At 41.1% G+C, this 21703-nt stretch overlaps 1 protein-coding gene across 1 annotated transcript in view; it reads right to left on the reverse strand.

Moving 5' to 3' along the window:
• Window positions 1-21703, reverse strand: part of aqr (aquarius intron-binding spliceosomal factor) — a 52944-nt gene that overhangs the window by 21147 nt on the left and 10094 nt on the right. Inside the window, exons 15-27 of the mRNA XM_030391563.1 lie at window positions 18536-18638; window positions 16539-16659; window positions 15924-16065; window positions 14817-14995; window positions 13635-13802; window positions 10883-11052; window positions 9290-9531; window positions 8993-9142; window positions 8163-8232; window positions 6631-6741; window positions 5924-6033; window positions 2490-2625; window positions 758-967 (exon numbers count right to left, since the gene is read on the reverse strand). Of these exons, the coding sequence (XP_030247423.1) occupies window positions 758-967; window positions 2490-2625; window positions 5924-6033; window positions 6631-6741; window positions 8163-8232; window positions 8993-9142; window positions 9290-9531; window positions 10883-11052; window positions 13635-13802; window positions 14817-14995; window positions 15924-16065; window positions 16539-16659; window positions 18536-18638 (1912 nt within the window). The remainder of the gene's footprint in view (window positions 1-757; window positions 968-2489; window positions 2626-5923; window positions 6034-6630; window positions 6742-8162; window positions 8233-8992; window positions 9143-9289; window positions 9532-10882; window positions 11053-13634; window positions 13803-14816; window positions 14996-15923; window positions 16066-16538; window positions 16660-18535; window positions 18639-21703) is intronic.

Below are 21703 nucleotides of genomic sequence, written 5' to 3' on the forward strand. Positions count from 1 at the left end.
GTGTTGGGATATTACCTCCAGCCAATAACTTCTTTATTGCTTTTCTGAGACCTTCTTGGTGTTCCCATAAATCTGAAATGTTATTGTTATCCCTATAGAAATACTCGATGAGCTGAGGTGGAGCGATAACACATTCAGGTATGCGTTTGAGAGTGTGAAAAAGAGTGACAGAAAGAGAGTAAAAAAGATAAGTGGTAATAGCCTCCATCACTTTGTTATATCTCTTATCTTTTCAAAGAGGTCAGCAATCATATCCACAAATAAACAGCACATGAGCTGTCAAGTATCTTATGTAATGATTCACTCTATCGGCTCAAGCAAAGAGACAGATGATGACTAGAACTAAGAGATGCAGAGTGGCAGAAGAGCTGCTTATAAGCAGACATATCCACAAAAACACGGTTAACGATCGGTACCTATCACTTTTAATGTTAAACAACCTGCCACTATGGTGGCCAGGAAGGCACAATTACTTGTTCATGGGAGATTGTACGACACCTGGGTACACAGCTGGTCATTAAATATAGCAATGTAGCCTGCGCATTTGTGTGCTTCTGTACATGTAATTTGTTGCTCAATGCAATTTAATGTACAACATGTTGGAATTAACTAAAATGACATGCAGTCTTTAAATAAAATGACCTTGCTTTATTCCACTAAAGTAACCTCCCTGGATCCCTTAGATAGGGTGTTGCTAAGCAGTGAGGGAAGTAGTGCACTTTATGTGTGTGTGTGTCTGTGAGAGAGACACTCTTACCTCCAGCTGGGTAAATATTTTCTTAATGTGGCGGTAGCAGCCCTCTGCGATGTCCATGTCCTCTTCGTATGAGCGGCCCTTGAACACGGGCTGGGGGGCGTTGGAGAAGTACTTGTGGAAGGGAAAGTGTGCAGCCACAGCTTCCACCTCCACTTCCTTGCCCTGTTTGGGCCGTACTTTACTCATGTACTCTTCCCAGCGAGATATCACCTGTAGTGGGTGGAAAGAGAGCAGACAGTCAGTACTTTTCGAATACCAAGGGACTGGACGTTATAGTCTTGCGTTTAGTGTAGGCCTATGCCAGAGAATCCCACACTTCCTTGTGGCTTGTATGAATTTGGGTTCTATGTGTTGTTGCCCGTCTCACAGTGGGTGTTCTGCATGGCTCACAACCTAAATGATGCATTCTGTGTTTTTTCTATGATTATTTGACAAAACACCAGCAAAAAAAAAAAACAAAAAAACACATTACACATAAAAGGGACAAATGAGAACTGATAGCCTCACTTGTACAAAGGTGCCCCCGCTGAGCACCTAATAAACCAGCTTCCACCAAACAGCAGGGCAGTCTGGTTCTATAAATACTGTACCCCTGTGGAAAAACAACTTAAAGGATAACATTAATGAGAATGCTAGAGGACTTGGCTTAATTATGTGTTAAGTATCTGTCTGTATGGGCTATTAAGACCCCCACTGAAACCATAAGTATATCTATGTGTGCATTATTATCATTGATCACTGAGAGTAATGTGCTCATGCTCAGATACACCAACTTTGCATGCTCAAATGTCACAGAACTACACTATTGCCAAGTTTCAACTCGAGAAATCATGAATTTGATATTGTGTGGAGATCGGATTCTCAATCCCGACCTTCATGTTTAACTAAGGCGTGTGTTTGTGTGTGAGAGAGAAAAAGAGAGAAGTGACAGACTTCTGGCAAGGTGCAAAAATGGCGGCATGAATATCACCAAACATGAACTCTTAACACTAGAGCTCAGATAACAGGGCCACTGTATAATATTTGTTATGGCTTTGACTCACCAAACATGTATCTGCTTTGCAATATAGTCTGAGCTATGCGCACCTTTAAAAACTATGTAACTGGCATCTTTACAATGTTTTATATGTCTCAAATTACTGGTGTGATGTGATGTGTTACTTAAGTGAAAGACGACGGAATTGTTGGATATTAACTCGAGCTGCTCATTACCCCACGGATAGACAGTCAGAGCCTGCATGTCTTTATTTAGTGGTATTTCTCCCATAGCCATAAGCGTACGGTGATAATTAGGTGACAGGAATGAACACCAAGGGTTGAGACAGTTTCTTGTTATTTGCAGTTTACGTAAAAAGAGCAGCAGGTCTGGGAGATGGAAATTGTATTAATGTCTGGACAAGATTGGCACGAGGAACAGGATAGACAATACAGAAATCCATTCTCATTAATTCTGCTAAATATCTCCTTGATACCCTTAAACTCACTCTCTCTCTCTGTAAATGAATAATAAATACACACAAAAAAGTAAAACATACATTTCAAGGATATTCAGAATATTAATAGTACGACTGGGGGAAGTGTCAGACTGTCTGGAATCCTTAATTATATATTGTTCACAAAATAAACCAAAAATAAGTGCAAAATCCACAGCTAAGCCCTTGCAACGTTGGCTGACACTTTCATTTTTCTTTGTTCATCGCAGAAACAAAGTTAGGGCGGGTTATAGTCTTACCTGATAGAGGTAGAAGTGTCCAGCTGTCTCACAGGTGTAAGAAACATCTCCCGGGACATCCAAGCTCTCCTGTAACCTCCCCACCTCTCTGAGGAGCTCCAGTCGTCTGGCTAGGACATAGTTTACCCTGCCGTATCTGGAGACAGATAGAAAACACAGCATAGTTAGTTGACAATTCAAACAGTAAAGGAACAAACAGTAAAGTTAAACTTATCACAAGCAACTGTCAAGTATCACAGGTTAAGAATGAGACCTGGATAATCATTAGGAAGATGCGACCAACTCCTGATATGCTAATATCTAAACATAGACTGAAATAAGCATAATTGTCCGGATATGTTGATTTGAACTTCTTTCATGCAAGTTAATACATGCATGAAGATACAGATCATGGTCTCATTAATTCAAAAAAAAACACCGACTCTATGAAGGCTGCTACTTATGTATTATTCAACTTCTGATGCACTCAGATTGACTCCCACCTTCTCCTGTGCTCCAGTTTCAGCTTAAAAAGGAACGAACTGGTGTCAAGACCCCAGCCTACATGCTGGTTTGGCAAACCAGACAGAGACTTTTAAACAGACTGCTGCCTATATCTAGAGTTCATGCCTCTTGGTTGCATGCCCCCAGGCACCAGTCGAGCTGCAGCAATCGCCTATGAATTGTAGAGAAATTGGCAAATTTGGGTTTTGTGAGGTCACAGTGACGTTGACCTTTGACCACCCCCCATCTATTCAGGTCAAGCTTGAGCCAAAGTGGCTGTTTGTGCAAAGATTTGAAGAAATTCCATCAAAGCGTTCTTGACATTTCCTGTTCACAACAATGCAACAGATGGACAACCTGAAAACATAATATTGTTTCTTCTTATTGTGGATTCAGACTTAACAGGAGTCAATCTTGGTCTGACGGTTGTTATGTGATTGTGCGGAATTGTGGTTAACGCTGCTGTTTCTGTGCCCTTGGCTGAAAGGAAGTGCAGTACAACACAGTATTTAAAAGTAGAATATACTGTAAATATGACACAATGGAGAACAAAGGTCTAAAGAGGGCAATGACTGACCTTGACTGTACACAAAGACTGTTAAAGTTCTATCATGCATCCTATTGTGGAGCCAAACAATGCTGCTTAAAAGCAATTATCAGGTGGCAACAAGGAAAGCAGCATGTACAGGAAGACAGGAAGTGGGAGGGGTCACAGGGTAATACTAGAGGTGAAGCTCTATTTTTAGACCCTCCGCAAAGGCTCGGTCAGCAGATGACTCAAAGACAATCACAGTGCTCTGCCCGTTTGGCCTGAATAAAATTAAATAAAAATGGGGAGTGACCTTGCTTCCCAGGATGACACACCTGTGAAGCATTCAGCTGCTGAGACAGAAAACCCAGAATAGACACAGGTGTGAAAGGTAGCCTTTATCGAGAGGACTGGATTTTTTTTAATCTTCTTGTGCCTGAATGAGGATGCTGCATTTAATATCTACCAAGAGCAAATTTGACATTTTTTTGAGAGAAATATTTAAGATAGAACCTATGGCACGCATACATAGACTGTCCACAAAATATCTCCCTTTATAGCAGCCAACTTGCCCTCTCAGAATCTCGTTAAAATGGCACAAAATCCATCCTGAAATGTAGAGAGGCATTGTTAATTGATGGTGCTGTAGCTTTCCCTTTGTTAAGCATTCTGAGGAGCACTGCCTTCCACTTTGTCATCTCATATACAGTGTTAATTAAAACTCTCCGGCTCTCTCCTCTCGCTGGTGTCAGTGGGGTGGATGGAGTGTGGAGTCTGCATGTTGTTATGAGGCAGGCGGGAACATATTCGATGCTGCTAGCTACAGCTCTTTCTTTTATGTCTGTGTTGCTGCATAATTTAAGATTGTAACAGACTGCTCCCATGTGCAGACCCCAGTGCTGTTCATACTACAGTCACACAGTACACTGTGCAGTAGTCATACATGAGTATACCAAATGAGCGACATACATCACCCCTCCCTTCCTCCTCTGGAAGTGTTGCTAAGAGCTATAGGGTGCAATTTGCTCAGTGCCACAGATGGATATGGTGGTAATTAACAATGTAGGCTATAACGCCACTATAAATAGTAACAGCATGAAAACTTAATTTTCAATAACACTGAGCTATTTTTATTCAGGAGTTGGCTAAAGGGCTTTGCTAGCAAAAAAAAAAAAAGGTTGTGGCTGATTCATCTAATCATGGAGTTAAATATAACAGCAGTCATGTGGAACTGTGAATGTTTTGGGTATCTTGAGATAATGTCCCTTTCTTAAATCTGACATGAGTGCTGAAAGTGTGCTCTTCTCTTTTCCCATCGCACTATGTCTCAGTAGCGAGGACTGAGTCACAATCCTTCAAGGCATCTCTCACACTCGTCAAACACACGCAACAGACAGTGGAGTTTACACAAAGGCGTGGGTGAGGGAGATGGGGAACTACTGGGGCTTCCTTAACAGGACTCTAGTGGTTCTTGTCTGAGGCCATTTGTTCTGTGCCCTGACACCAGTGCTACATGAAATAAAGGCAGCACGGGTTTTATGTGTCCGTTAGGGTATAGAAAGTTCTGAAACAACTGGTGTTAAAACTTTATGCTGGCCTCATTAAATCACTGTCAGGTAATTGTGCCCATCACAGACTTAAGTGGGGTCCTTTGTGACCTGATAAAATTCTAATGGTGTTAAAAACCAGAAATGAAACACATTTATTCATGTTATCATCCATTCACTGTTGTAAATTAACTATTCAATAAAAGGGCTAGCGCACCACAACATTTGGAAAACAATTATATTATCATAACCACTGTACTACCGTTTTAACTTATACCAGAATCCATAACTGTAACTACAGACTTATTTGATCACAACACCCACATGATTGATCCTAAATTAAATTTCTAATTCGTTTGAGAGATGAACCCTGGAGAGATGTTCCAAAACTACATGATTTTTTCTTGTATTCCATGCCTGCAATAAATTCACCCATCTCTGTTTCTACAGCTTGTTGCCATACTGCTTTTCTTGGAAATTATCCCCAAAATGGCTACTACAAGGTCATTTGTTGTGCCAAACAGTGAGGACAGGGTCAGACAGGATCTGCCTGAGTGAAGGGCTGGAGCAAAGGCCTGAGACAGCAGCGATGCTGAATGAAAATAAACAAGTTCCATTGCTGGCATATGAGAGTATCAAGTAGCCCCGTTACTGTGTCGGCTCATACCAAGTATGCATTCAGGCAGCTGGCCTGTACATACGTGAGTTTGTGTGTGTTGTCTGCTTTGATCAAACTGCAGTGTATGAGCACTGTAAGCCTGTGATGCACTTCCACGCATGCATGAAATCAGGTTGTCTCAGTTTTTATGTGTGCATTCCTGTTTGTTAAGGTGCATCTGTGTGTCCTCTCTGAACCCGCTCCCTACTGTCCTCACCTGCTGAAGTCCTTCTCAGTCTCCAGCTCCTCTTCTCCGTGGCCAAGACGCAGGAGGTGGCGCTCGTCGATGTCTAGAGCCATGATCTTTTCAAACAGCTGGTTCAAAGCCTGGTGTAGAGTTGTTGCACGAAGTAAACATGATCAGACTTGGAAAATCCTTACTTTGATTTGTGTGTGTAATCTGTCTACCAACAGTACTTGTTCATATAAACTTGTTTTGACTGACTTCATTCTAAATCTTGATACAGTGCAGTTGATGCGTCATATTTAAGGTATTTAGCATGCTATAAAGCAAGTGTATATTCCTGTATAAGAAATGTAAATTTAAGGGGAAACTATTAACTCAACTATAAGGTTTTTCATCATTATATCAGCTATGCCTCTTGTGGCCAAGTTTCCTCTTGGCAAGCTTCCACTGGTCTAAAACAGCAGCCGATTACTTTATGATTAAATACTGAGGGGTGGCAGACCAGACCACAAGGGAGCTTAGATGTTAATTTTTCTTCCATGGTTTGAAAACGACTATAGCCTGATTAATAGGCAGCTCTGAGTACAAGCACTAAATTCTCCAGACAGCTAAACAGTTTTTTGAGCAGGGAAACTTTTCAGAGATCAGAGATGTATGCTGTGCTGGTTTATGTGTGGATGGAGTGTGTGTGTGTGTGTGTGTGTGTGTGTGTGTGTGTGCGTGTGTGTGGAGCTTACCTGATTCGAGTGTGTCACAATGAGGGTCCTTTGCTCAGGAAAGTTGTGATAGAGGTTTGAGATGATTTGAACAGCAACATCTGTCTTTCCGGTACCTGGCGGCCCAACAACCTACAGAGGGGGTGTGAAAGAAGGGATGATGCATGTTAACAGAAAGAAGCAGAGGAGAAGATATGCACAATCAGAAGTTAGGTCACAGCACAAAGGCGCTTGCCTTAGAAACACCCTAGTGGTTGTGACAGCTAGGCCATTGGCTTGTCAGAATGGGCTAGGCTGGTGCGCTATCGTTGGCTGTGCCAATGCAATGCAACAAGGCTGTGGTGTTGTCTGGCGTGCCAAAACCCCAGTGACTGTACAGATGGGCACAGAGACAGACAGCTACTAAAAATGGAGAAAAGCTAAAAAGAGGCATAGCTATCTTTCAAGCCTAGTAGTACTTCATTTCTACAACTTACAATGATAATAAGGCTTGTATTAACTGAACTGGAGGGAATAGCACATCTAATTTACTAAATAAATATTCATGAAGCAGGTTGGTCTTGGTGTGGGTATCTCAGGTGAGTAATTTCTGCTGAAATAGTAAGCACAATTAGATTCTCCTGCATAAATCAGTGCATAATGAGCTCCTTGGTTTTGCTACATGAAATTCAAACAGACGGGGAGGTAGTGTGTGTTTGTTATGGCTGCTAATGACTGTAACATGTGCTAGAAGGAAGGTTAGAGGGGGTGAGGAGAGGTGCACAGAAAGGCATGCATGCATAGTTGTTTTATGACTGCTGATAGCCCACTCGCCATATTTACCTCGGGTAGCTGCACAATATATAACTCAGACAGCACCACCAGCTTCCAGTCAGCACATCAGAACACTACTTTTGTCAAAACGGTGCAGAAACAGCAGCAAGCTGGAATGACATCGGTGTGGATGTGCATATGGACTGGGTGCATCCATAGCTGTAATCCTATGTCATTATACCTGTGGCTGACTATTTCACTGGCAATGCCAAAATTACAGTGAGGAGCTCAGGGAAATTTGTCATCCCTCTACATGAATGATGGAGATAGGGACACCAAACAGCCGCATATTTACTGGTAAGGGAATTTCCTTGGCGTACATCATAAAGATTAATGGTTGCAAATCCCTGGCTTTAGAACAGCATGCACCTGCAGTATCAGCACTCACTGGAGTGACTAGAGGCTTTGCCAAAAAGGCATCACACCTAACAATACGCCTGATGACTTTAAAACATAGCATGTTCTCCTAATTTAGTCCCCTTTGTTTGTTACTTTCACTTTGTCAAAATTAAACATTAGTTTGTGTTTGACTTTAAAGTTCAAAATGTATAAAGTATCTTTTGTTTGTACTGCAATCAACTCAATCTTCATGGAAGAATAGGGGTATGTTGAAATCTTTCCATTTTAAAGGAAAAATTGATCATTTATATGTTGCAAATTGTACTTGAGTGGCTTTCCTTCCATCTTGAATCTCATGTGAGTAACATAATAATTAAAATCACAGACTACAAAGTCCTTACCATGGTGAGTCCTGGCTGCATCCCAGCCCGAATGGCTTCGATCTGCGTAGGAGTGAACTGAATTGTATTCCTGTAAGAAATGCACATTGCTGATATTAATAAATCAAGTAATTAGTCGGAGCTACTGAATATCCTTGACGGCATAAACAAATTCGTGATCAAATGCTTTCATTCTTTTTTTTCTTTTTCTTTTTTCAAAGGAGATGCTTAATGCCGCAAGTTTTGTTGGGATGTTTTTGAGACCGTCTTTAAAGATTGTTAAGCCTGGGATTCCCCATGGACATGTTGTTTCTATCAAGATTTAAACATCAAAGTGCAAACTGAACATGCTAAAACACCAAAAGATGAATATTAACTTTTCATGAAGGGCAATTATTTTTTTGGTGTTATTATTAGTACAGGAATATGAAAGCGCTCTCTGTTCACCTTTAAAATTGCATAAAATCTTCCAAGTGTAGGCATAACAATGACCAAAATAGCACCACAACATTACATGGCAATCAAGTCAGAGGAAATACCATGGAGACAGGCATGGACTAACAATCTAAATAGTCAGGCTCAGAGTAGGGTTCCTCTTATAAGCATTTTGACTGGTGCATCTGGGCTAGTTCATAGGGTTAAACGTTTTTTATGAATAGAGGTTAAGGATGTAAGATATACTGCTATATAATTCATACTTCTAGCCAGAACTCAAGAATGAGGGTTATTGTACCTCATGCTCAGTTAGTGCTAATTTAAGGTCAGAGAAAGTCAAAGTTTAACCAAACACTGAACAAGTTTCTCATTAAGTTGTGAGCAGGAAGGCCTGAGTAATGGCCTTGACCTCCTACCGTTTGGGCTGGTTGTAGGGATATGGTCCACGGTTTGGGGTGACATAGGGTTCAACGATTAAGGTCATGTCTTCCCCTTTGTCCTCCACTTCTTCATCAGCCTTTCTCTTCTTCCCTTTGTCTGCTTTGTTTGAGATGGGAAACTTAATTCTGTTAAGACAAAAGGAAAAAGACAAAGAGGGATTATTATGGCCTTAATATAATATAATATAATATAATAAAATATAATATAACAGAAATCCTCTTCAACTCGTGATTCATTTCACATCATTTAATTATTGAATCTTTGAGTTTCACCTGAAAGGGAAGACTTGCAGTTCGGGGTTGTCCTCTGTAACCTTGATGGTATAACCAGGGAAACATGAACGCAAATGGTCCAGAGACAGAAAGGTGTCGTTGAAGTCCAGCGTAGAGATCTGGTTAGGCATTTTGGAGTAGTGGGCACTGCCTTGGTCGCCATAGCCAAGGATAATGTCGTGAAGCCAGTCAGGGACAACACACTCTGTGTTCATCAGGTTTCTGATGGTCTCCAGTACAGCCTAACACAGACAAAAGGCAAATGAGAAGGAAAATAACCAATAGACTGCAAGGTAAAACAAATTATCTGCAGGCATCAGACACTTAAATTTAATGCTTAGGTTTAATACCTTTTACCATATTTTTAACCATATTTTGAAATCAGTTTTGAACAAATAATCACATTCTTGTTCAAGCATTGCAGGCAAGTATAAAAGCATGTATTATACTGTATGTTGCAGTCCTGTGCACCATTGACTTAGGTAAATCTAAAATGTTTGCCAACAGGTAAGTGTAAATTAAAGCAGAAAGAAATAATTAGGTTTAAAGAGTTCTAACATCAGAAACATTTACTTTCATGTGAAAAAAGGATGAATGTAATTAAATAACATTTGGGTAGCAATTAACAAAAACAAAACCTCACAAATTCAAATGTATGAATATTTAATGACCATTAAATCCATATATTTATAAAATTGGATGCGAGACATGATGATACCCTGTAAAAAAATATATATAATGTGAAGGCAAAACAATCCAACTGAATGAGGCACATTTGACAACAGACAACTATCCCATTAGAGGTGGTGCTGCTGGATAACAATAGCTGCGCGGTGGGCTGATGGGACAGCAGGTAATTTGTATGTCTGTCAATTACATTTTAATGAGCTGCAACATGTCTAATACCCTCAGCAGTGCCAAACGTTGGGTGGGGAAACATGTTTACTTTTATCTGTGTCACACATCAAAGATAGAGAAGAATGTTTCTTGAATACCCATTAGTTCCTGTGCTTTTCAAATTCATAAAAAAAACCACTATCTGTCATTTCTCCCGCCGTGAGAGACAGAAAAGGGTGGGCGGGACTGGAAACAGCAGATTTGACAATGCAGTAATCAGACGCTCTCAGATAAAGAGTGTGATAAAAAGCAATTAACATCAAAGGAAAAACAACATAAGACAGATGGGAGGAAAAGTTTCACACTCTCACATCCACAACTTTAGGTTTATCTTTCCTAACCTCCTTTAACAGCCGGGTTCAGACGAGGGCACCTGTATTCTAAAATGATAAAATAACATGCTTTCATGCAGGAAGCATAACAGTACAATACTGGGTTGTTACCACAGGGGGATTCTTTAAGGTGAGAGAGATGGGCGTAAATATCACATGAATATCCAGTGAGAAGTGTCTCTCACTGGGATCACCGAGGGCCTTGAGTGGTTGGTAATCTCAGAGCTGCCCTGGCCCCAACCTCACAAATGCAATACCCTAGAGAGCATAATATGTGCGATACATCACTCTGGGTGGTGTTGGTAGGACCAGAGCTCAAGGTCTGAAGATAAAGCACTCAAACACGATGTAGAGCAATTCAAACCTTGAAATTGTTCTCCTTGGGTTTGCGCCTCATGATGATGTTGAAAGTCTCGTATGGGTCTTCAGTGTTACTCTGAATGCTGCTGGTCATGTCCTGTTGGTACTGGTTCGGATCAAGCCATACACGGAACGTTCTGGCGTCTCCTCGCAGCTTGGGCTTCGGGTCAGGTCCTAGAACAGAGAGGCAGGGAGAATATTTGTTACAGCAACAGAGTAACGATGGTGGCATTTAATGATAAATAGATAAGGAAGAAATCTGAATTTGTCTGCCATATTTCAAGTCATTGTTACATGATATAAATTAGAGCTGCAATAATAAGTTGTTTCATTTATAAAAAAAAAAAAAAAAAAAAAGACGATTAATCAATTTATAGTTTCAGTCATTTTTCAAACAAAATGCCAAGCATGCCGGTTCCACCTTCTTAAATGTGAGGATTCATTTTCTGTCATTTTTCATACTGAATGATGATTCTTTGGGTTTTGAACTGTTGGTTCGCCCAAATATGCAATTTGAAAGACTCACTTCTGGCTCTGGGATTTTATAGCTGAAACTACTAACTGATATTTGTTAAAATGATTGTTAGTTGCTGCAATGGCAATCAGACAATCAAAAATGACTCATTAACGAATAAATACACTCTTTTTTCGTTAATGTATGTATTGGTGATTTTAGCACAGCAAACTATTTCGGCAGCTTTCTGAACTTAACAGGACAGTAAGAGAATATGGTAGGGCAGGGCTTTAGAAATACAAGGGTGAAATTCAAGTTCTGTCCTGATTGGATAAAGTGGGCAGCAATACCACATTTTCTTTTCTTTTTTTACTGCATGAGCAGGTGGAGGAAAGATATGGTCTACAGACCAAACACTCTATTAATAGTGATTAGTATGTGAACAAAGAGCTTTCGAACACTTATTTATAAGCAAATATCACTTACAGCAGCTTTAACTCTGATGGGCCAATTCTAAAACCCGGACTTCAATAGCCATTCCCATCCTGTCCTTGCATAAAAAATGTAAAACCCTTTAAAATGAGCTCACCCTGGCTTGCCTTGCAACAGTACTATGGCTGCCCAGGGAAAGGAATTAAATGTAGATTCTTGACTGACAGGCCACAGGCTTTAGGCTTACTCCCATAGGGTGCGTGAGTGGAGCAGCAAGTGCAGCTTTCACAGATGTCTAAATAGATTCTTGTATGGAGCCGCAGGTCACAGAGCAGAGAGAGTGAAACTCAATCCTGTTGGCCTCTGGTGTGTGTGTGTGTGTGTGTGTGTGTGTGTGTGTGTGTGTGTGTGTGCGCGCGTGTGTGGGCTCATAAATGTGTACATCTGTACAGTTATGTGAGGATTGTCAAATCCGCCTTACTAAAAGGAGTCTGGCGATAGCTTAGGAGTTGAAGCTACACCCTCAACACCATGGAATAACAATGTGGGGAGCTGGGCCAAGATGTGTGGGTATATGTCACTGTATTAAACTGTCAGTTACTGAAAGGTAGGATTAAATCAGTCATGATTTAAATGCATGTTCTTTTGACTTGAATAGAATGTGTCTGTTTGCAACATCCTATTTCTAACACATAGACAAGCAATACAGCTTTTATAACAGGACATAAGTCAATTATAGTGTCTCAGAATGCACCTCCCAGCTCATCTCCCCACACCTCCACCAGGTGATCTGTGATTTATGTGACACCACCCCACCATCCTGTTAGCCAGAGTACCACTTAGCCCTGCAGGGGATCTGAAAGTTTAACCAAGCCGACACTGGCAGGGCATGTTCCCCTGGCAGCAGGTCTATTTAGAAAGCCCTGCCCTCTGCATATTTAATCCAAACAGATGAGGGAGGATAGGGGAAAGGGTGCTTCACTGCATGGACACATGTTCCCACAGGGGAAACACTTAGAATAGCAGTGCTGCAGGCTAACTTGGTTGAACCAAACCCTAGAAGGGACTGCTTTGGGCTGTGAGGAAGAGCATGACATGGTAAATAGAGGAGATTTTGTTACTGTAAACATATTTTACTTTCCAGGAAAGACCAGAGATTCGGTCTGAGGGGATTCAACATGGATGGAAATATTGTAGCTTACAGATACTATGTTTATACTGTGCTCACATCTGTTTTTCGGACCGGTTGCTCTACTCTGACGTCCATTGAATGTTGCCATATATCTTATATTAGTTTTATTTTACCTATTCAGTCAATGTTTGGACTGATAGAGCAGACATATTAGGACCATTTAGTAGTTAGGTTAGGGTGTTTCGTTTTAGGTGTAAATGTTGCAATATTATACATTTATCTTTTAAAATCGACGGTGTGCTGTTGTATATATGGTTTAAATACCATCAGCTTAGGGTCGGAGCCCCTATTTTCAGCTAAACTGAACTGAATGCCAAAACCTCTTCCAGAGAAAGAGGTGAGTGTTTCCTATATGACACATGACCGTATTCTGCAGGACAAGCACATTTGGTGTTCCCTTACAGAAGCATCTATCCCAAAATAGCCAATGCAGCGCTTAAGTAAAATCCAATAAATAAAGCAGGGGGCAGGGCCCAAAGCTCTAGGTGTTGATGTCGACCTCAGGTTAATGGAATGTTAATGTGACCAGGTCAGGTCTCATTGTGACTGTCACCATGACAACATAAGTCTGACCCTCTCCCGAGCATCTGTCGGTGGGGTTGTATGGAAGGTCTGATGGGTGGATGGATGTCATGTGTCACTGTGCGTGTGTGTGCAGGAAGGGGCATATGAGCATACCTTCTTCAATGACGCGCCCCTTGTCATCCAGCATACCCTGCACCTCGCAGCCTCTCACGTACACAAGGCCAGTCTGCTCCACAAAGGGCTGGCGCCGGTCGAAACGTGTGCCGTAGGGCAGGTTGGGCCGCACCGTGATCAGAAAGCAAACGTCATGCTTCCGCAGCCCTGTAGGGAGAAGAGTATGGAGAGACGTGTTGGAGAGAGAGAGAGAAAGAGTTTTAGATAAAGAGTTATAAGGGAGAAAGAGAGGTGATGGGGGAGCGAGACAGAGTAGTAGTGTGGAGGAGTTTAGAGATGCAAGAGAAACCACTCTGTCAGCATTTGCCTGATCTTTAAAGCATGAAGCTCTAATTATACGATAGGGAGATGGCTAGTGGATGGAAGGAAGTTATACTTCATACCACCACTGAATTACAAAAAAAAAAAAGAAGATAAAAGCGGGTATGAAGAAAGTGAAAACATCGATTTGGGATACATTAAGTTATCTTTTTTAAATATCCAGTTATCCCTCCCATTACTTCTGCACCACTTGCCCAATGAAAGAACCCATTTATTTTCTATATTAATTAGTGCAATACACAATTGGCATACATCGGAGTGTGAACATATCCTACATCTTTCTCTGGAGAGCTATAGCAAATGGCTTCGTTGTGCTTTCTATGTCCCAGTGAATCAATATCTTTCAAGGCTGACAAGCTCCTGTTAACATTATCTACAGTGCTCTTATCAGCCGCATAGAGAAAATAGAGGGGGAAAAACGATCAGAAAATAAAACAAAGAGGCTCGGTGGTGGAAGCTACACAGAAACAGCATGTCTTCTAAGAGACACGTGGCAGGTAAGGGTCATGAGTCAAGGCCCAATGGGATGAAAAAGAGAGGTGAGGGAAGACTTTATGGAGGTTATAAACTGCTTAACTGAGGACTGTTAGAAGACACAGTAAGAGACAAAGGAGGAAAAGAAAAGGTGTAGCGAGGAAGAATGAAAGAGGAAGGTAGGGAGGTGTAATAGTCCAAATGTTTGTGAGGATGTTTTTGGTGATCAAGTAATTTTTTTTTGTTACTTTCCATTCCATTATTCTTTGTGAGTGAAAGAGATTAGAATAGGAAATGTAAATATATAATACAAATGGTGGACAGACAATTTCCTCCCCAGAAAAGGACAGACACACATGATATTACCTTCCCACTCATGCTTGATATGATCTTGCACATTGAGATTAACAGTAACGTCAGCTCGCACACGGGCAGGCCAGCTCTCTCCAATTTTGGGCTTAGCAACCTCTACTATGGAGAAAGCAGTGATCATCTGAGCCATCCTGGCCCAGCCTCCAAATACGGCCCCACCATACTCCGACTGCCTGTGCAAAGGGACAGACAACAAGAAGTTAGACAGGCGCTGTGGGCTGTCGTCAAGATTGAAATCAGTTGGATTTAGGGCAGCACATGGCACCACTGCTTACTTATTTACTTTTGCAGGAAACGACAAGCAAGTTGCTACAACACTTGACATAATGGGAGCACTTATTATGTTAAGCAATGGGTTTCCAAATATGGTGTACCAAATGTCACAGTCCTTTAATAAAATATTATCACTGTTCCATGCCACCAAGCGAGAGGTAGACAGAGGATAAGAATCTTCATTCATTGAAGTCAAGAGACAAATTATGCTGGAGCTGAGCTAATGGTCGGAATTTGTTCTACTTAGGTATACAAAGAAACCAGAGATGCTAATCGGTGTGTGTGCTAGAATCCTATTTCAAACTCAGAACCTGTAAGTTCAATGTGATGTCAAATTTTTTCATCTTATTCTAACTTTTATTAGTCCACATTAAACTTTTACCACATCCTCTTGAGTATCCATTCCCGGCATTTCTCATTTTGAAAATATGGAGTATATGATTATTAAACTTGTTTTATTTTTTGCTGTGCAGACTGCTATGAGATTGCTTTACATCTGTATTTGCAAAGATCAACAGATCATTGTTTTCATGACCTGATAACTGCTATTTACATTTTCAAATATCTTTAAAAAGAATGGGGTATTTTACAACAACAGTTTGACTTAATCGTGGTGGCTTTTTGCAGGTTAGAGATGAGCAAAATCAAATAGTATTCACCAAGAGCAAAGACTCTTGAGTTAAAAAAAAAAAAAATCCCATCTTTCAGGGATTTGACAATAAACGACAAAAGATAGAAATTCAAATTGAAAAAGTGACACCCCTAATATTATGTGATGAAGCATCAGAGAAAGTTTCCTGTAGCTTTACATAAACAAGGACATCTCACCATGGTTTCATACGCCATACAACATCTTCTATGTCCTGTCTGATCTCATACGTGGACTCCAGACGAAAGAGGTTGAAGTTCCTCAACAGGTAGTCGTGCAGGGTCAGGAACTGGAGATTCAGCTTGGGTAGTGCTAGACAGCCTGAGACAAACAGACGAATAGACAGACAGTGAATAATATGAATAATAATCTAAATGTGTGAGTAATAACATACATGCACACTTACAGTTAGTCCATTAGGTCTTAAGATATACTTTTCCAAAACAATTACAAAAGATTTTGAATTGTCAAAGTTGTACGAAGACATCTCTCAATTATCATCTGTGTACATTGTAGCTCAAACAACAAACTATTGGTCCAGCCAAATAGTAGTATGCTTAAGGGACGCCGCTTAAATGGTCAGTGGTTTGCGAGTAATTGAAGGTGTCCTTGCCATCTAAAGAGGATTCCCCAAGAGAGGTGCCAATTCAGTGCCAGATGAGTGCCCTCAGGATAAGGGATAACAAAGGGTGTGTGTGGGTGTACACTGAGACACTGACTAGACACTGAGCATAGCATGTGTGCTCTAGTGCACCTTAACCCGACACAAACACAATCACATATGCCACACGCACCTTCGCCTGAGTAGTACTCTGTCGGGACGATGTTCTCATCCCAGATTATCTTCTCTGTTGGATAAAGGGGCATCTGGTTAAGTTGCTCAATCTGAGAGATTCTGCGTTCATGACGTGACACCTGTGTATGTGACAAACAGAGAGGACAAAGACACAGACAAATAGAAATTGGGTTAATGAACGAATGCCCCTCTGCCTGTTTGGCTCAGTGTCTAGGATCTTTACCTTAGTTATCCGTTACTAGAAGATGGACAAGGGAATGAAGAAGAAAACATTTCCACAAAATCAGGTTGCTAAAGAAACCAGTTACATCATACCAACAGCAACCGTCTGGTTTAACTGAAGCCTTTAATCACTTGACATCCTCGATGCAGTTCTGCTGCTAAACCTCAGTTGGCCAACGATAGTGTGTGTGCTTAAAAATTTGCAGAAAATATATGGATACAGTGGTTAGCATTGATTGAATTAAAGGGGAGGGTTGAGCTTTGGTGGAGGTATAAGCTCTACTGACTGCTATTCTAGTTCTCTGCATCTGTTGTTCTCTAACATACATGTCTCTTCTAGTCTGGTGTGTGACTGTCCCTCTTTGAAACTGCATTATTCTCTGAACGTATCTGTACTCTTTGTACTCATCTGTCCTACCGAGGTGTTGCTGATGCACACACTCATTTTGGCCACAGTGTTTTTGCTCTTCTGGAGGGACAAAACACAAGTTACATAAGTTATTTACTATTACAACTCAAGGGGAGTGCTATCTGCTTGAATACAAACCAGCTCATCTGTTCCACCAGAGAAGGTAAACAGCCTAAACAAGCCTAACATTGGCACAATTATATATTTCGAAAAGAACAGTTCCTTCTCCGTGAGCGTATTCATGAGCATGTTATCTGCAGCGAGTACGACTGTTTTGCTACCGCGTGGCAGAGTTCTAGTCCCGTGGCCCCTTCCTATTGACCCACATGGTCAGAGATGTCGGTTGTTGGGGCAACCTCAGGCACACACAAATGAGTCCCCTGACATTGTCTCCTGCAACAATCTAATCAGATAATTATGAAACAGCTCTTCTCCGCTGCTTCTCGGAGAGGACCCTGGGAGGGTCTGAGTGGGTAATTATGACTAACCGCCGAACAGCCTTGAAACACCCACTTTGATGAAGAGGTCTTCAGCGCATGTGTGAGTGTGTATTGGGAAGACTAGCAGGACAAGGGTCCAGTAGTATCCTGGAGGAGTTTTTAAAAAATTGAAAGAGCGAGGAAAGGGGAACCAGAGTGCACAATCAAACTAGCTCCAGCTTTTTAAGAGATATTAAAAAAATAAATAAATAAACATGGCTCTCCATCTTCAAGTCACCCCACGCCACACACATGCCTACATAAAGCCGTAATTGGATTAGAAGGCGAATTCAAGAGGGACCGGCTGTGAAGAGGGGATACTACGTTTTCCAAGGTCGAGAGCTTAAATTAATGACTTTAAAACCCAATATACCATAGCGCTGACTGGCCAGTTATTGTTCTGGATAGTAACTGATCACCCACATTGTTTGTAGAGGTGCACCAAGACAAATTATGCATCTTAATATTGCCAGTTGATAAGCACATAGTGCCAAAGGTATTGCTTTATTCTCGCAAACAACTGAGGGAATTCCATCCGCTTAATTTAAATGTCAGGGGCAATAAATATTGATAGATATTTAATTATAATTATTATTAATATTTGGTAAATAGGATCAGGATTATACTTTGTAACTATTATATAAAATATGGTCCAAATTCATAGTTTTAGAACAGAAAAGTGTGCCACTGTACTACTATACTGAAGCAGATTATTCCTCATTGTTTATTACATCCCATTGTATGGTATGCAAGACACCCAATAGAGTATTTACTTGTCAATTCTAAATGCTATTGCTGTCTCCCAAAAATCAGATAACTGCTGCAAAGACTGAAGAACTCAAATGCCTGCAATGACAATTTCACAATAGCCAAGACTGCACTTACCAGCAGCTCCAAGAGAACCACCTTCTCATAGGGGGTGTCCTGCCCTTCCGGCAGCTCTGGCAGCAGACACAGATACGAGGCCACCTGGTGGAGTGTATTGGGACTATGGAAAAAGATGAGACACAAGTGGTTAGTCAGCTAGAAAATCTGCATTTGCAAATGACACATTTAGCTGACGCTCTTATCCAGAGCAGGATGACAATATGCAGATAATAACTAATTGCTGTCCAATGACAATGATTTGGTAATGACTGAAATGGTGGAGATTAAGATTAAGACTGGGACAATCTGATGTTTATTCATTTCACAATGATTAAAACTAACATTCTGACTATATGTCATTACTTTGGTGCACCAAATTTATCAAAATAAATCACGAGTAGGTCAGCCTGTTTTTTGGGACACCTCCCTCCTGAACATTTTTCAAATGGTAAATGCAACAACACTGAGTGTGTTAAGATACACAGCCATATCAAATTCTTTGTGCTCGTTAGCACTGCGGCACAAAGCAATACTTCCGTTTGCTTTGACACTGCACTCCTGCCCTGTCAGCATGTGTGTGTTAAGGGGCCAGGGCGCACTGATGCGACAGGATTATGAAAAATCAAAGCCCATCTCCATCTCGGAAAGCTGAGGCATGGCTCTCTGCATACAGACCTGTTTAATCAGGCTGACACAGTGTGACAAAGGCAGGGTCTGGTACACAACGAAGGACAAGGCCTGGACACATTGTGACAGCTCTTGACAGCCACACGTGGCACTGAGCGACTGTATCCGTGTATGTGCATGCACTCTGCTACTTGTGATGCCACGCTTGGGCAGTGGGGTTGCAATTCTGCCAATGTTGCAGTCTGGTGGCCCAGAGGATGACCTGCCATAGGTCATGTGGACATTCCTTCCCTTAGCAACAAAATAACAGCAGCACAACAAGTCACTCTGAGTAATGGAGATGACTGGACCAGGTCATGACTGACAGCTGAGCTACTGGCAGGGTAAGGTAAGGATGGGGGACATGATAGAAACTGGTCTACAGCAAGTTTACTCTATAGTATGAGGGCTGTTTTGTTCAGATTTTGAGTAAGCAATTCTATTAAGCTGATGTGCAAGGAAAAAAACAGCAAATTACAGAAGACATTACCTGGTCAGTTAAGGACACTTTCAGGGGAAAGCCTATCAACAGTGACTAATCTGAATCTGCAAAGTAAAGTTTTTTAATAAATGAAGTGGTGTAAAAATTACAACATTTGCCTTCAAAGTGTAGTGGAGTGAAGTTTAAAGCAGCAAACTTTTTCATGTAAAGGCCCAATACAAAAGGCACAAATTAGACCATGACCCCAATTTGGTAAAGATTGGTCCCAAGGTCCCCCATCTGATAAGAATTTTGCTTTAAGATATTTCATTTTAGAAAGTTTATGAAACACATGACCATAGTTATATAAGGTCACTGTATTTCTTATGGCGGAAATTGAAGTGACGATAACTTAACCCCTGGACCCATTCTAGAAGCAGCAATTAGAAATACTCAAGTACAAGTGCTTCAAAATTGCCCTTAAGTGCAATATTACCAATAACCACATCTGTCAACTCCTTCTCCACAACTATACATCAGTGGTTAATGGACAATGAAACATACGGTCATAATATGGAGAAGTGTCATTATTTACAAATTGACTATACCTATGAGGCTTTGCAGGTTTTCTTTAATGTTTTTATGTGCCATTTGGTCATGTCATTGTTTTACTATTTGTATATGGTTATGTGTTTTTATATGTGTACAACCATCAAGTTGCCATGGATTGCAGATAAAAATATATCTGGCACATTTACATGATGGACACAAGTGATCATGTTAACCAATGAACATTGTGCATTCTTAAATAAAGTGAACATAAAATGGAAACACCCTTTCCAGTGACAGCCCAACACTGAAGAACTAATCCACAGAACTAATTACACCAATTATTTTGACATTTCCAGTAGTGATGACTCTCTTCAATTTCTGCTAGCATTTCAAAGTGATGCATACTCTTTGATCTTGTAGTCAATTCATTTACTTTGGCCTGATATGACACTCAACATGTTTTATGTAACTGAAATAAGTGCGTCTGTGTGTGCATATGTGAGTGTGTGTGTGTGTGTGTGTGTGTGTGTGTGTGTGCGTGCGCGCGCGCGCATATGTGTGGACAGGCTATGCAATAATGCTGCGTTTGTGTGTTTGGGGGACTTAGCGGATAAATTCAGAGCGGCGGGTGACTGGGAGCTTAGCCCGTGGGTAGTGCAGCTGGAATAAACTGGCATTAGCGTGAGTTGTTTGGATGAAAAGTGCCTCGTTAAATCTGATCGGCATATTTGGAGTTACCCAGGAGCTGCTTTGGTGACAGTTGCGGGAGCAGGGAACAATGCGGTTCCTGCTATATTCAAAACCCTAATTCTGAGGAAAGGAGCAGAGCTTCTAGAAATACATGAAATGGTTCATCTAAGTCGGTACCTGATTCAGCCCAGCGTGGCTCATAGCCCTCTGCCTGACTCAAAGAAACTTAGATTGGGTTTTAAAGCATTTATAATCCACCAAGGAGAGGGTGATGGATATACAAACATTGACTGCAAAGAGGAAATTTGTGTTGTTCCAACACCTCAGAGAAATCACGACTAATAATGGCACCATACACAAATAAATAAGTCATCAGTCACTCATTGTCAGAGTGCTGTGGAGCCAAAACAATACCTCTAAAAACACCAATCAATAATTAAAAAACGTTCCATTAAGATATGAAATGCCAAAAAGTTAGACACCCTGAAGGTATTGCAAAGAACTGATAAATCAATGTCTCTTCACTTCCTTTAGCATGTGTACAAGTTTAAAAAAACAACAAAAAAAACACACACACAGGCCAGTTCATCAAAGCGAGGGTGCTTTTTGGCTCTTTGGCGCGCTAATATGATCTGACAAACACAGCTGTTCAAAGAGTTTATTCTCAAGCCACTGCAAATCGATTAAATTAATGAGGCGTGCCGCGCTCTCTGGCTGGTACCAGCTGCCTGTTCAAGGGCTCACTAGCTGCCATTTAGCAGGGAAGTCAGGCAGCAACGGTGGTGCTGATGCTATACTGCAACACAGATCACGATCGGTGGGATAGTCAGCATGTACTTAAACTGGGGCTTGTATGT

This window comes from Sparus aurata, chromosome 16 (genome assembly GCF_900880675.1).
Source record: "Sparus aurata chromosome 16, fSpaAur1.1, whole genome shotgun sequence".
Lineage (NCBI taxonomy): Eukaryota > Metazoa > Chordata > Actinopteri > Spariformes > Sparidae > Sparus > Sparus aurata.